General features: G+C 37.0%; 1 protein-coding gene across 1 annotated transcript; it reads left to right on the top strand.

Annotated features, from left to right (window-relative positions):
• The first annotated feature begins 198 nt into the window (after window positions 1–198).
• Window positions 199–9,721, top strand: LOC133779648 (mitogen-activated protein kinase kinase 10). The gene is given in 4 exon segments (XM_062219584.1): window positions 199–350; window positions 352–535; window positions 537–714; window positions 9,309–9,721. Coding segments are annotated over 4 exon segments (927 nt in total).
• The last annotated feature ends 6,543 nt before the right edge of the window (window positions 9,722–16,264 follow it).

The following is a 16,264-nucleotide window of genomic DNA, read 5'->3' as shown; positions in this document are numbered from 1 at the left end:
CGTGTATATTGCGAGTAATTGACTGATAACAATGATCCTGTAGAGTCGTGCAAAGAAAGCTCAAAAACTAACAATTTCTCTTATATCATTTAAAAAAAATTAAAAGAAAGCTCAAAAGCTTTCCGATCCAATAATTATATATTTGTTTGAATACTTAATTACTAAGTTACTTTTAACACATACCACGTGCGGTTAGGCATGGTGGCAATATTAGTAAGAGAAAGAAGGCACCAACCAGCACTGAAGCTATCCCTAGTACCACCACCACTTCCCCAAACAATGTTCTACAGCACAAAATATTTGCTGGAATTGTCTCCAGCGGCCGCAAATCCTGACTCTCTCGTCATTGAAAATCTCTGAGTTCGAAAAGCTCGATGTTGTCGGCCATGGAAATGGAAGGACCGTCTACAAAGTACATCATAAGAAAACCTCCTCAATCTACGCATTGAAAGTTCTCCGGCAACAGGCGGCAGCTTGCGAGATGGAGATCCTCAAGCTTGTGAATTCTCCTTATACTGTCAAATGCCACTGTGTTTTTCGACAACGTCGGACTCACAAGCACAGGCAGTGAAGGCCACCTGAGCTACCTGATGGAATACATGCAAAATGGCTCTATTCAGGATATTCTGAGAGCCAAACAAATATTACATGAGACAGAGATATCGGGTATCGCTAGATGTGCCCTCCGGGGGCTTCGCTATCTTCATGGTATTCATATCATGATAGATTGTAAACAACATTATGAGCATTAAATCCATAAATAAGATTTAATAACAACATTCAATACTCATTCACCAAACTAAGATCACATTTTATTTAGAGCATTTATTGTACAATGAAGAAAACATACCTCCTATGTTTCCAATCCCATCTTGAGCCATTTCCACCCTTAGAAATCACAATACAAAATGCAAGAGAGGATTTATGGATAGCAAACCCCTTTCCACAATACCACTACACACACTCTTAGCAACTATAGGCCTTCACACACTTATATATCCACTTACCCTAAGGGGTATTAGTAGGCTAATAAGGTTTTGATAGTAGTGGTGGACTATAGTTTAATGGGTCAACATATAGTCATTGGGGTGCCACCATGTGCATCTAATGCAATTAGTAAGTGTGAACCATCCCATTATGGTTATTGGTACTTAATAGGCACTTTGGTTAATGGTTGTGATTATGGAATAATGTATATGATTATATTAGTCCATCATGATAATTCTAATATTCTCCCACTTGGACAATATAATCAAACCACCATAATATTGTCTAACACATATGGTAGTCAAATAGATCATACATAATATCATACCGATAGGATACAAATATTACATATGACTTGGCCCTGTAGACATTTAAATATCAAAACAACCATTAACTATCAAACCAAACATGCATGAAGTACAATAGATTGAGACTATGCGCATTCATCTCCTTTTGTACCTGTCACTTCGATGAACAATAATATATACATGTATAGACATATATACGTAATAGTAACAATAAGAAGTGACTTCAATTATCATTATGCATGTTCAGAATAAAACACAAGCTATAAGCAATCCATACAAAATACAAGCATGTTCAATACATAAACAACAAAACTCCCACTGAGCTCAACAAGCTAGGCTCCTGACAATCCCATTCGGGCAACATTCTCCAAAAATACACATATAGGTAATCATTTCGTTAGTGGGTCTGCAAACATGCTAGTGGTAGACGTGTACTCAATAGAAATGAGGGACTCAGCGACCTTCTCTTTAACAAAATAGTACTTTATATCAATATGCTTTGAGCGAGAAGTACTCCTAGTGTTCTTAGAGAAAGCTACTGCTGTGGAGTTGTCACAATACAATTTCAGTGGCCTCGAAATAGAGTCTACAACATTCAATGCTGAAATGAAATTCCGCAGCCATATTGCTTGACAAGTAGCCTCATAACACGCCATATACTCTACCTCCATCGTAGAAGAAGCTGTGAGTGTCTGTCTGCTTGACACTTTTCCATGAAACAGCTCCTTCAGCCATCATATAAATGTAGCCTGAAGTGGAATTTTTATCATCCACGCATCCTGCATAATCGGCGTCAGTGAACCCAACTATATCAAGAGTGTCAGCTTGCCGGTAAGTCAACATATGATCCTTTGTACCCTGAAGATACCTCATGACTTTCTTAGCCGCTTTCCAGTGACTAAGACCAGGATCACTCAAGTATCTACCCAACACGCCAACAACAAAAGCAATATCAGGGCATGTGCATACTTGAGCATACATCAAGCTACCAACCAGTGATGCATAAGGAACGACTTTCATTTCATCTCTCTCTTTATCATTTTGTGGACATTGAGCCTTTGAGAACTTGTCACCCTTCACTATTGGTGCCTTCCCAGGAGAACATGCATGCATATTGAATCTTTTCAAGATCCGATCAATGTAAGTCTTCTGAGACAAACGAACAATACCATTAGCCCTATCCCGAAGAATCTGAATCCCAAGTACATAAAAAGCCTCACCAAGATCCTTCATATCAAAATGGCTAAACAAAAGTTGTTTTGTCTCAAACAACAGGTCAGAATTATTAGATGCAAGCCGGATGTCGTCAACATACAATACTAGAAAAATAAAGCTGCTCCCACTGACCTTCATGTATATACATTGATCTACTACATTCTCCTTGAAGCCATTTGCAGTGACAATCATAGCAAACTTGAGATACCACTGCCTTGATGCTTGTTTAAGCCCGTAGATAGACTTTTTGAGCTTGCAAACCATATGTTCTTTGCCAAACTTCTCAAAACCAATAGGTTGAGACATGTAAACATCTTCCAATAATTCTCCATTCAAGAAGGCAATCCTCACATCCATTTGATTGAGCTCTAGATCAAAATGAGCAACTATAGCCATAATGATTCGTAACGAATCTTTGGTAGAAACAGGTCAAAAGGTTTCTTTGAAATCAATACCTTCTCTCTGGCTATAGCCTTTAGCCACAATCCTAGCCTTATACCTCTCCACTTGCCCATTCGAGTCACGTTTGATCTTATACACCCATTTGCATCCAATGGGTCTGCAACCTTTGGGTAGTTCAACCAACTCCCAAACTTCATTTTGTGACATAAAACTCAATTCTTCTTTCATTGCATCCATCCACAACACAGATTTAGGACTACTCATGGCTTCTTGATAAGTGACTGGCTCAGAACTATCTCCCACATCAAACTCATGTTCTTGCAAATAGACAAGGTAGTCATCAGGAATAGCAGGCCCAGGGTTCTCTGTGATCTTCTCACTATAGCTTCATCATCCCCAATATCAAGATTTTCACCTTGTTCACCATGAGTTTCTACTGGAATCTGTTCAATCACAGGGTCATCAATAGGAGCGGAAGCGACAGGTACAGGGACTAAATGTGTTCTTCCCTGAAAACAATTTATCTTGACCCTTGACTTGAACCAAATTCATCCTCAAAATAGACAGCACTATCTGATTCTATAACCCTGGTGGTGTGAGATGGGCAATAAAATCTGGAACCCCTTGATCCAATGGTGTAGCCTACAAAATAACCACTAATGGTCTTCGGATCAAGTTTCTTAGACTGTGGATTGTAGGGCCTCACTTCTTCTTTGCAACCCCAAACATGAAAATGACGCAAGCTTGGTTTCTCACTTGACCATAGCTCATAAGGCATCTTTGGGACAGACTTGCTGGGCACTTGATTCAAGATATAAGCTGCAGTCTTTAATGCCTCACCCCATAAAAACTCTGGCAAACTAGAATGAATCAACATACATCGTACCATGTCAAGAAGAGTGCGATTTCTCCTTTCAGCAATTCCATTCTGTTGGGGTGTTCCTGGCATTGTATATCTTGCATCAATGCCACATTCATGTAAGTACCTAGCGAAAGGCCCGGGGTTCCTTTCACTTTCATCATAACGTCCATAATACTCTCCACCTCTATCGAAATTAACTGCCTTGATCTTCTTCCCCTTTTGAAGCTCAACTTTCATCTTAAAAATCTTAAACGCATCCAAAGATTCAGATTTTTCACGAATGAGCTCTACATGGCCATAACGGGAAAAATCATCAATAAAGATGATGAAGTATCTATAACCACCTATGGCAGGTGGAACAAAAGGTTCACATATATCAGTGTGAATCAACTCCAACAATCCTGTGCACCTGTCTGTTTTACTCTTTCTAACCTTGGCAGTTAATTTTCCTTTAATACAATCAATGTAGGCAGTGAAATTTGAAAAATCCAGATCTTGAAGTACCCCATCTTTGATCAACCTTTCCATTCTGTCTCTAGAGATATGACCTAAACGTTTGTGCCACAACATAGAAGATTTCAAATCTAATCTTGCATGTTTAGAGCCAACAACAGTATTAAGACAAGAAGTAGAAGAAACAGAAGCAACATCATGCAAATCAAGTTTATATAAGTTTCCACATAAAGTTCCATTTCCAACCAAAAGAGAGTCACGATACAAAGTGAGTTTTCCAGTTCCAAAAAGAAAACTATAACCTAGCCTATCCAAAATAGATACAAAAATCAAATTCCTCCTAAAAGAGGGTATGTAAGCAACATCATGTAACTCCAAAAAATGTCCTGTATTCAACTGTAATCTAACTGTCTCCAAAAATTCAACTTGGACTTTTGTATCGTCTCCCATGTACACATTCTGCTCCAGACTACTCGGTCTTCTTCGACTTGTCACTACCTGCAAGGAATTTGTAACATGAATTGTGGCTCTAGTATCTAACCACCAATAACTTGAGGGCACATCAATAATATTGGATTCTAAACAAACCATCACAAGACAATTACCTTTCTTCTCTAGGTGAGCTTTTAGCTTTTGACAATCATCTTTCTTGTGCCCAAAATTCTGGCAAAAGTTGCCCTTCCCTTTGAAAAACTCATTCTTATGACCATTAGAGGATGAGCCTGACTGTCCATTCACCTTAGGACTAAGAGTCATTTTCTTGAGAGATTTTTGGTTACCAGAGTTATTGGAAGTGAACTTTCTCTTGTGAGGATTATTCGGATTGTTAGGATTTGTCACCATAGAGATGCTTCTTGCCCTACCTTTTCTCATGTCCTCCTCTTCCTTGGCAAGAATAGCAGACATCTCCCCAACAGTCCATTGCTCTTTCTGAGCATTATAGCTTGATCTGATCGCATCAATCTGAGATGGAATGGTCTCCATCACCAACCACACCATGTAATCCTCACCAAGGTCCATACCCATGGCCTTATGTTTGTGATAATAGCTCATGAGCTTGTCAATATGAGCCCTGATGTCACTTGAACCATCATAAATGGTGTGATGGAGCATGTTCAAGTGTTCATTCTTCTCATTCTTTGAGAATTTCTGGTACTTTTCCTTAATGGCAGCAAGAAAATCCTTCGCATTTTCAGACTTAGGAATACTATCCCAAATGGATTCATCCATGTGATATCTCATGAGCATCAAACAACAACGATTGGAGTGTTCCCAGTCCTCATAGAATTTCTTATCCTTCTCAGTAGCATCATCAGCAGGCTTAGATGGTGCATCAATTCTCAAGGCCAAGTCCACTTTCATGAAAGTCAAGTTCATCGTGATAGACTCAACCCATTGCTTGTGGTTGGTTGCATTCAGTGTCAAGACGGCGGAGGTCCTAGGATAGCTTAGTGCTAAATGAGAAACAAGAGCAATGACGATTAAATGCATGTTATAACAAAATCATGTCATTTGTGCTCTTTTCTCATAAATGATCGCAAAAAATAACAAATGATCATTACGTAAGCTAGAGTTCTTAAATAAACATAAGATAGAACTCATTCACAAGTAAGAACAATCTATTAAGCATTATAACCAAATACTTGAATTTACTATCTAGAGGATAGACAAATTGTGGTTCATAAAATTCAATAGACTTTCTTCACCATATTAAGCATCCTTACCAAATAATTATTATCGATAGGATAATTAATTACTCATATGGACCTTAATGTAACTTTGGAGGTAAAACACAAAATTTAAATAAATAATTATTTAAATGTTCCTCTTCACTAAATAATTTACATGTTTATTCTTACGACAAGCAAGAAAGTAAGCAATAATTGTTGTCAAAATATAATTAGATTTATGCCACAAAAGATTGAATACAAATACAATTATGAATGAAATTCATTGATAACTCTACAAAATAGAGTTATTTTACCACTTTTTATGTGCTAATTGTTGCTTAATTCTTGAGTTTTTAATTGATTTATTAAGTTTTTAAGTAATTTTGAATTTATTAGGTTTATTTTGATTTTATATATTTTTGTGTGTTTTTATAGTTATTTTGTTGTAGTTAATTATTTAAGTTGTTGTGTTTAGGGAAGTAAAAAAATGTGTGTTTTATTGAAACTAAATGTTAAATTAAATTAAGTTGTAATTAATATTTTCAAATAATTAATATGGTTTATCTTACAATTGAAAATATTTTATCATGACTTAATTTATATTATTTTGTGTAGGTAATATGTTGCATTTTTGTGCTTGAAAAGAATTAAAACTGAAAAAGAGAAGAAAAATATGGCATTTTTGTAACCCATTCGGCCCACCACCAGCCAGGCCCGAAGTCACTAGCCACGTTCAGCCACCCAGCCTCCCTGAAGCTCCAACCCTTCACGCACCAAGCAAGCCACCAGCTGCATCACCTAGGAGCTCTTTTCAGCAGCTCCACGTACCAGCCGAATCCCCCAGGCAGGTCTCGTTCAGTAACACATTGACGCCTGGGCCCTCTTCAGTTCACTCCCCACGCCCACGAAAATTCCTTCAGCAGCTTCCCAACTCTTGAAGCCACTTGGGCCCACGCCCTTCAGCCAGGCCCAATCCTTCTCTGCTCCAGCATGACTCCAACAACTGCCAACACAGCCAAAAATAACCCAAAAATCATGTGTTTTATTCCCAATGTTTTTTTTCTTTTCATTCAAATATCAATTCACTCTTACCTATTTTTTTTTACCTAAGTAAACATTCCTAATTTATTTTTTTACCTTAGTTTTTCACTAATCTTCCATCCAACCAAACATTTCATCTTTCCAATACCCTTACACTTACTCTATTTATCCTACCACTTCCCAACACAATTAAATTAATCAATTTATTTATTTTAATTTGATTAATTTAATCTCCATATTTTGCCTATAAATAGAGTCTTGTAAGACCATTTGAGGGGCTCTTCTTCATCTTTTCAACCTCTTCTACACTTCATATTTTTCTCTCTTCTTTTCACTATTTTCTCTCTACCATTTTCATCTTTTGAAGAGCATGTCAAGTATGTTATTTTGTAATTTTTATTTCAATCTAGTTATGAGCTTCTAATCTTTTTTCAAGATTATTAAGATGATGATGAAGCAAGATGTAACTAGATAATATTTTTTGTTGTATGTTGATTTCCCATTTGTGCAACATTATTTATGGATTTTTCTATCAAAGATATGCATTTTTCATCTATTATTGATTGTTAAAGCATATTACACTTAGTTCTTCATTATGCAAAAATATGATATTATTTGATTAAATGTTTTTCATTAAATTGTTCACATCTAATTCTTAGAGCATAAGTATCATATTTTGCCTGAACATAATCTCTTTGATTTTTTGTAGTTTCATTAGGTTGTAACACAACTAATGCTTAGAAATTATATCTTTTATAAGTGAAGAAAAATCCTACTTTTTTAAAAGTAACTTGTGCTTGAATAGAAAATGTACTTTGAAAAAAATATAGTGTGATTTATTTCAACTATATCTAAACTTGGGAATCAATATACTTACAAATATTATTGAACTTGCATTTTGTGGATTCTAATATCTTAATAATCTTATTTTACATATCTCATTTGAAAACCATTTTTCTATTTAATCTTAAATCTTTTTATTACTTGTCTTTTATTTTTCTAAAACAAAATCTCATCAAATATTTGGAACTAAGTTAGAATATTCTTGCTTTGTTTGAAATAGTTTCTTTTGATGTTAGTCAACTCCCATGGGTTCGACCTCGTACTTACATGAACATTATATTCCGAAATGATTCGTGCACTTGTGAGTTTAAATATTAAAACACCCTCTTTTGGGGCTCAACATTCATGGATTAATCTTGTGCATAATCATATACAAAATAGGGTATTAAAATTTGAGTGGAATGGTAAAAAAAAAGGTCCAAAATGGACTTTACACGCTCCCCCACGTGCCTAAATTTGTATTTAATTTTAATTTTAATTTTTTAAAAAAAAATCAGTTTCAGAAAACGACGTGTCGTTTTCAAAAAAAGGCGTGTCGTTTTTTAATAAAAAACGACCTTCACACGTCAAACAACATGTCGTTTTGGCGCGGGGTCGTCCCTGACCTCAAACCGGGTCCGCGGGTCGACAGGACCTGAAGCTGAACCCGCCTGTGACGGAGGCCTCCAACCGCCATTTTTCTGCCGCCGTTTTGAGGGGTTTTCCTCCACGTCTCATCCTCTATCAATTTCCAGCCTCCATTTGGGTTAAAAAACTCTCAAAACCAACAAGCATATATACATTTTTCTACGAAAGTTTTTTGAAAAAAATTCGGTATACTTGACCGAAAAACACTCAAAAAATTCCCCAAAATTTTGTCAAAAAATGGTCTGAACCCACTGAAGATTAATATACTAATTTTCTACATAGCCCAACAATGATTTTCGAAATTTCATTGTAAAAATTCAGATTTGACAAAAAATTGGTATATGACAATATTAAGCCCTAAAATCAAAAGACCTAGCTCTTGATACCATTTGATAGATTGTAAACAACATTATGAGCATTAAATCCATAAATAAGATTCAATAACAACATTCAATACTCATTCACCAAACTAAGATCACATTTTATTTAGAGCATTTATTGTAAAAATGAAGAAAACATACCTCCTATGTTTCCAATCTCATCTTGAGCCATTTCCACCCTTAGAAATCACAATACAAAATGCAAGAGAGGATTTATGGATAGGAAACCCCTTTCCACAATACCACTACTCACACTCTTAGCAACTATATGCCTTCACACACTTATATATCCACTTACCCTAAGGGGTATTAGTAGGTTAATAAGGTTTTGATAGTAGTGGTGGACTATAGTTTAATGGGCCAACATATAGTCATTGGGGTGCCACCATGTGCCTCTAATGCAATTAGTAAGTGTGAACCATCCCATTATGGTTATTGGTAATTAATAGGCACTTTGGTTAATGGTTGTGATTATGGAATAATGTATATGATTATATTAGTCCATCATAATAATTCTAACATATCGTACATGGCGACATTAAGCCCTCAAATCTTCTTCTGGATGGGGAAGAGGTGAAGATCGCGGACTTTGGAGTCAGCCATGTGGTGGAGGGCGGTGCAATGGAGTCTTCATCACATGATTAGTGCATGGGAACATGTGCTTACATGAGCCCTGAGAGGTTTGATCGGCAACGGTGAGACGGTGGTGGGCGGGGGTTCCCCGGTGATGTGTGGTCACTCGGGGTGGTAGTATTGGAATGCCACGCCGGCAGGTTTCCGCTTATCGGGCCAGGCCACAAGCTTGATTGGGCGACATTGATGTGCGTGGTTGGTTTTGGCGAGTGGGTGAAGATTCAGGGGATGGCTACGCCGGAATTTAGGAGCTTTGTGAGAAGGTGTCTTCAGATCTGCTTCTTGAACATTGCTTTTTGAGTTAATCAATGGGGTTATTAAATTTTTGCAATTTTGATCAGTTTTATTAAAAGTTAACTAGTTGTTTTGTTTAGAAATATGTAATTATTGAAAGACAATTTAATTAGAGGTTCTAGCCAAAGAAGCAATTCTTAAATAATAAACCAATATGACCCTTTGTAGAAATTTGAAATGGTTTGTAGAATCTAGATTTTCTTGCAGGGTTTGAATTGGTATAAGGAGGAAGAGTTCTTGCTTGTTGAGGAAGGTGGTGAATTGCCATTCACACCAAATCAACAATCCAACCGTTTGGACCACTAATGGCACCACAAAACAAACAAACCTTTCTGTTACAAAAATATTCCTTTATTTTGTAGTTTTCTTTTTTACAAAGTTTTATCTGTACATCTTTTTACAGCTGTCATAACAGATTTTGTCTGTACTCTATATTCCAGAGTTTTCCTCATTGTAATATAAATACAATATGTACTGCTCCTTTTCGGGTGAGCAGGGAAAAGATATAGCAATTGACATTTCCTTTTCAGCCTTTTATTTCTTTTTATCTTTTTCAAACTTGGTATCCTTTTGACCAGCATCTTCAATGGATTCTTCATCAGTCTCCATGAATATACCAGTCTCTACCTCAACTCCTTCTTCTGCCTCTATTTCGCCTCTTGTCCTCAACTCCCCAACCAGCCCCACGCTTCTTCCCTTTTCCCCTGCTCCAAATCCCTCCCAACCTTTCTCTTTTCTTTAGCATCTTCTTCCCCTCACTATCAAGTTAGATCGACATAATTACTCCTATTGGCGATCCTTAGTTCTCAGTACAGCTCGAGCTTTTGATTTAGAGGGTTTTCTTCTTGGCAATATCCCTTGCCCTCCCCAATTTCTTGAAACTCCTGGCTCTGCATTCACTTTTGGCCCTCATCCTGGCCGATTCCCCAATCCTGCTCATACTCAGCTGATCATTCTATAATGAGTTGGCTTTTTAACTCCATTACTGAACCCATGATGGGTCATGTTGTGAGGTGCGACACCTCCCACCAAATCTGGACAGTTTTTGAGTCCATGTTCACAACTCAGTCAAAGGCTAGGTCCCTTCAGCTTCGCTTGCAACTGCAACCCTCAAAAAGGGATCTCTCTCTATTCATGATTACATCCTTCAAATGAAGACCTTAACTGACAGTCTTTCTGCTGCTAGTCAATTTATTTCTGATGATGAGTTACTTTTATATATTTTAGCAGGTCTCAGTCAAGACTATGATCCAGTTGTGGTAAACATTACCTCCATTCGTGACTCTGTTTCTCTCCAAGAAGTTCAGCTCCTACTTCAAAGCCATGAAATGCGTCTTGATCAGTTCCACTCTTCCCACACTGATACGCATCCTCCCTCTACAAATGTTGCCACTCAGAATTGTCATCCTTTCTCCTCTCCCCGTGGTTCCTTCTCTTGTGGTCACGGTCGTGGATGTTCCTATAGTGGTCGTGGCTCTCAGACTCGCACTCTGTGCAAGTTGTGTCATCGCCCTGGTCATCTAGCTAACAAGTGCTACCACCGATTTAACATTTCCTTTAATGGACCTGCTCCACCTCCTACCTCCTCAGCTCCACCTCCTTCGCATTCCAACAGAAATCAGCAAGCCTTGTTTGCCTCACCCAGTACTCTCCCTGACTCGGCTTGGTATTTGGACAGTTGTAACGCCCTAAACTCCAGGGACCGTTACGGTGTGCCTTGTAAACAGTGCTAAACTCGCTAACCGAGTCATTTGGCCAAAATCGTGAGCTAAGTATGATTAGCAGTTTAGGGATTAAAAACTTTGGTTAGGATGTAACGTTTCACTAGAACGTTTAACATATACATTGGGATCCCGAAAATAAAGTTTCAGAGTCTATTATAGAAAATATTTACAACAGGCCGTTCTAAGCAGCAAAACAGGGTTCAACCCTAGTTCCACTTTAAACCTCGGCCGTGGAGGACGAGCAGCTGCATATGTACACATCATCACCTAAGCTCTTCAACTCAAGGATGGTCCAGCTTCCTCTTGCCTTTACCTGCACCACATAGCACCCGTGAGCCGAAGCCCAGTAAGAAAACACAATATAACATGATATAATATCAACAATAACCATAATAGCCATTCGGAACCAACGGTCCATACAGATAGGTGACAATAGCCAAAAGTCACAATAATGAGCATAGCTCCTTCTAGCCATGTGACGATAGGGTCACCAGGGCTCAACCGATAAGTGATTCTTTCATAAGCTTGGTTAGGATAGATGCATGGTGATTAGTCACCAACATAACCATCCTCTCGACCCTAGAGTCGTAACTAAGGACAGCGTCCCCCAGCCATGTGACAAACAGTCACCGGGGTCATATACCTTGGCTGATGATCATCTGGTCTTAGACCAGGCAAGCGCTTATAGTTTTCATTGACTTCCAGTCGGTCCAGCATTAATACCCCATATGAGTCATTCAATGCCGACCTCGATTAGATCTAATCTCCATTTGGCCCGACATTTACAACGCACTGCCACTTCTGACCCTTGGGTCAGTGAAACACGACCAGTGCTCAGCCCGTTGTGAACTTAACTAATAAGTCACAGCTTCACAGACGGATCTGACACCATTGTCGATTCTGACTAATAAGTCAGCGCCATACACAGGTAAGCCATGCCACCAAACATATATCACATGTCTATTATCCATAAACAAGGTATTCAGCATGCTTACTTAACAGGTATTAGTACAATTAGGACTATGCATAAACACAGAGGCTCAAGCTCTGAACGATATCATACACAGTATACAAAGCATGTCCTAATCACATGTTTCTCATGCATCATATGCTTAATATTCCACAATCCAACATGCACCAATAAAAGCCATGCATGTCACGTTCAATAATCAACCAACATGCATCAAGAATAGCCATGCATGTCATACTCAGTAATCAACCAACATGCATCAATAATAGCCATGCATGTCATACTCAATAATCAACCAACATGCATCATTAATAGCCATGCATGTCACATATACACAGGGTGCAGTTTTCTTACCTCAAAGTCGAGCTAGAACGATTAAAAGAACGACCCTTGAGAACGATCAACTTTTAGTCCTTTAGCGGTCACCTAGCCATAACCAAATATAAGGTATCATCAATAAAAATGATCAACATAAGTTCCCAAACCAATATCTAGCCTCCGGGACAACAATCCCCACTAAACCGGGTACTAGGATCAACCTCGAGGCCTATGGTAAGCATCCCTAAGCTAAAAACACAATTTCAGCCAAAAATTCCCTGATGGGCCGCGGCTCACCACAACCATGCCGCGACTCATCTCCCTGACAGAGGCATATTTGCCTCAGAAGCCACCTTAGGCCGCGGCTCATTACCCAGATCAGCCAAAAATCAACAACGCACCAGCTCGACCTCCCCTGCATATTCCCTTATAACCCAGCCTTCAAACTAGTTCCAAACCTCAACCTAACACCCAATTTAACCACCAAACATTATCAACAACTCACCCACATCAAAACCCAAGTTAAACATCAACTAAACTTCCATTAATTCCAACTATTAACCATGAAATCATAAGCTGAAAGTTTAAACCCAAAACAGAGTATAAACCAGAAACTTATGGGTGGACTTACCTCAAATCCGAGTTTGAACCTCCTTCAATGGCTGAACCAAATTCCTAAGCTTCCACCTTTGATTTCCTAGCTTAACTCCTCAATTTGGGCTCTCAAAATTCAAAGAAAGGGTGAAGGAAGAAGCTTGTACGGGAGAGAAGGAGAAGTGATGAGGATGGCCCTGTTTTGTTCTGTTTCCACAGCCTTCTAAACTCTCAAAAACTGATATAAATCCTTAAGGTCAAAAGACCATAATGCCCTTAAGCCAAATAAATCCCTCTAAAAGCTTCCGAGGGTAAAACCGTCCTTTCCCGCCTATCTCGTTAATTATAATTAACGCTCTCCAATTCCAGCTATTCTCAATATTCCCAAATACCAATAAATCATATCCCATTACCCTTTAATTCCCGGTAATGCTCTAATCATTAAATTCACCCCGAGACTCACCCCGAGCCCCGAACTTAAACCCGTTATGACTAGACCGAACACTTACATCTCATGATCGTCTCATGTCAAATAGCTCGAACCAATCCACCTTATAATGTGGCTATATTAATTAATCACAACCATGCACCCAAAATATACAATTACGCTCACAGTGGCCAAATTACCAAAATACCCTCACAATAATAAATTCTCCCATATGCATGCATTCACCATCATATAATAATATAATTCATGCAAACATGCATATAATCATTAAATACTAAAATAAATCAATTATGGCCCTCCCGGCCTCCTAATCAAGGTCCTAAACCTTATTAGGAAATTTGGGGCATTACAACAATGGTGCTTCCAATCACATCACCCATGATTGTCCCTCTCTCACTACCCGATCTGAGTACAGAGGTAAAAATAATCTCATTATTGGGAATGGTGAGTCTCTTCCTATCACTCATGTTGGTTCCATATGTTAGGAACGAGTTTCCTAATACGCAGCGGAAAGGTGGTGTGATTGGCCCAGTGTACAACAAAAATTTTGTAACATATTTAAACTACCTTTAAATATGCGGATCCATTAATATACATACATTAATCATAAACAAGATACTAATAGAAATCATACCTCTTGAAGCCTATCAAGTGTCCTTGTTATCTTTTCGTATTTAGAACGATCTTCCTATCCAAGCCGCTCCCACGTACTCACACCAAGATCTTCCAAAGCGTTCTCTACACCTCAAGAAATGTGTGGGCCCTTAGAGAATGAAGGATAGTTTATTTGTGATTCTACTTGATGTACTCAACTCATGAGATCAAGAGAATAGGCCTGAGAATTGGTTCTTTATTTTCAGGGAGAGAGAAAACTATCGTTTTATTTTTCACAGAGCGAATGTTCTGAGTAGTCTCACACTCACTTCTCTTATTTTTGAATAATAATTTGATCAGTCTTACTTAACAGAAAATATTCAAAATTTAAAAAATAAATCTGTAACCATTTTACAATTTACTTTTTAATTAATTAATTATTCCATTAATGAAAAAAAACAAAAACCAATTTTTGAATTATCCATTAATTAATTAATTAAATAAATAAAATTGAAAATCCCATCCCTGAAAAATACTGGTCCTACATGCCACACACAGTCCTGGACTGTGTGTGAATGTGTAGCTTCCTAATTTCTAGGGATATTGTTTTTTTCAAATTTTATTTAATCATTTATTCAAATTACTTTGTCAGATAACATCTAACAACCTGATAACTAATTCAAATTTGAATTCAAATTAATTATCCATTTTAATTAATTATCAAATATAATTAATTATTTGAATAAATATTAATCTTTTAAATTCAAATCCAATTTGAACTTATCAGATTATCATCTCCCACTCAAATAAAGATATTTAATTAATTCTACTAATTAATTAAACCCAAATTTTCGAAATTAAATATTTAATTCATTATAATTTCAAAAAATTATAATTAATTAATTATTTAATTAAATTTCGAAAATTAATTTAATTATTTAATATAATTTCTAAAATTATACAATAATTAAATATTAATTAATTTTGTTAACTACAACTAGTTTGTATTTAATTAATTAATCACTATTATCATATAATTGCATATTTGGCCTGAAGAACAAATTTCTTCTTAAATATGTCTTTAAACTATTTTCCCTTCATATCAACTCTTACCTTGAACAGTGTTGATAGAGCCGCTATGGGGACCTATGGACCTATAATTCCAAGCTCCAATAAATTTGAGATTATTAATTAAACTCTTTAATTAAATAATCTTAATTTATTAATCTCATGATTATTCCACTATAAATATGAGATTGCACTCTTGTAATTATAGACATTTCATTTACTGAGGACTTTATAATCATAAAGCGTCCATTGATATAATCATTGCATACAACATGACCCTCTAATAATGGTTCATAATTAATCGGGAATAAAATTACCATTTTACCCTTTTAATTATCTCTTGTTTCCTTAAGTACCATTGACTCTACTAGTGAAGGTTAATTCATAACTAAATTATGAATTTGAGCTCAATAACCTTTCAGTCCCAAAAGTCAACCCTTAAGAGAACCATCATTCAATCTCTTGCGAGAAGGCATAGATTCCATATCTGTATACTATGTCCCCAGCCATCTATATTAATGAGTTCCCAAAACAAAAGTTTCTAGCCTGATCAATCTGACAGACCCTAACAAGTGAATCAAAGAACTCATATAATATAAACAGGAGTTCATAGTAACTTCAGGATTAAGATCAATTTGTATATGATCATCAGTTGATATATTTAATTAATACTTCGAAACGGTATTTAACTAAGTATTAATAAACATATCAGGTCCAGTACTATATATTCTCTAATATATAAAGCACCTCCACTAAAGTGTCCTACCACACTAGTGATCCGGATCTAGATCACATATATTCATAATACTAGTGGACCGTACTTGCAGTAATTA

Source organism: Humulus lupulus, chromosome 5 (genome assembly GCF_963169125.1).
Source record: "Humulus lupulus chromosome 5, drHumLupu1.1, whole genome shotgun sequence".
In the NCBI taxonomy this organism is placed as follows: domain Eukaryota; kingdom Viridiplantae; phylum Streptophyta; class Magnoliopsida; order Rosales; family Cannabaceae; genus Humulus; species Humulus lupulus.
Note: the sequence above shows the minus strand (reverse complement) of the source record. Positions and strands in the feature narration are given on the sequence as shown.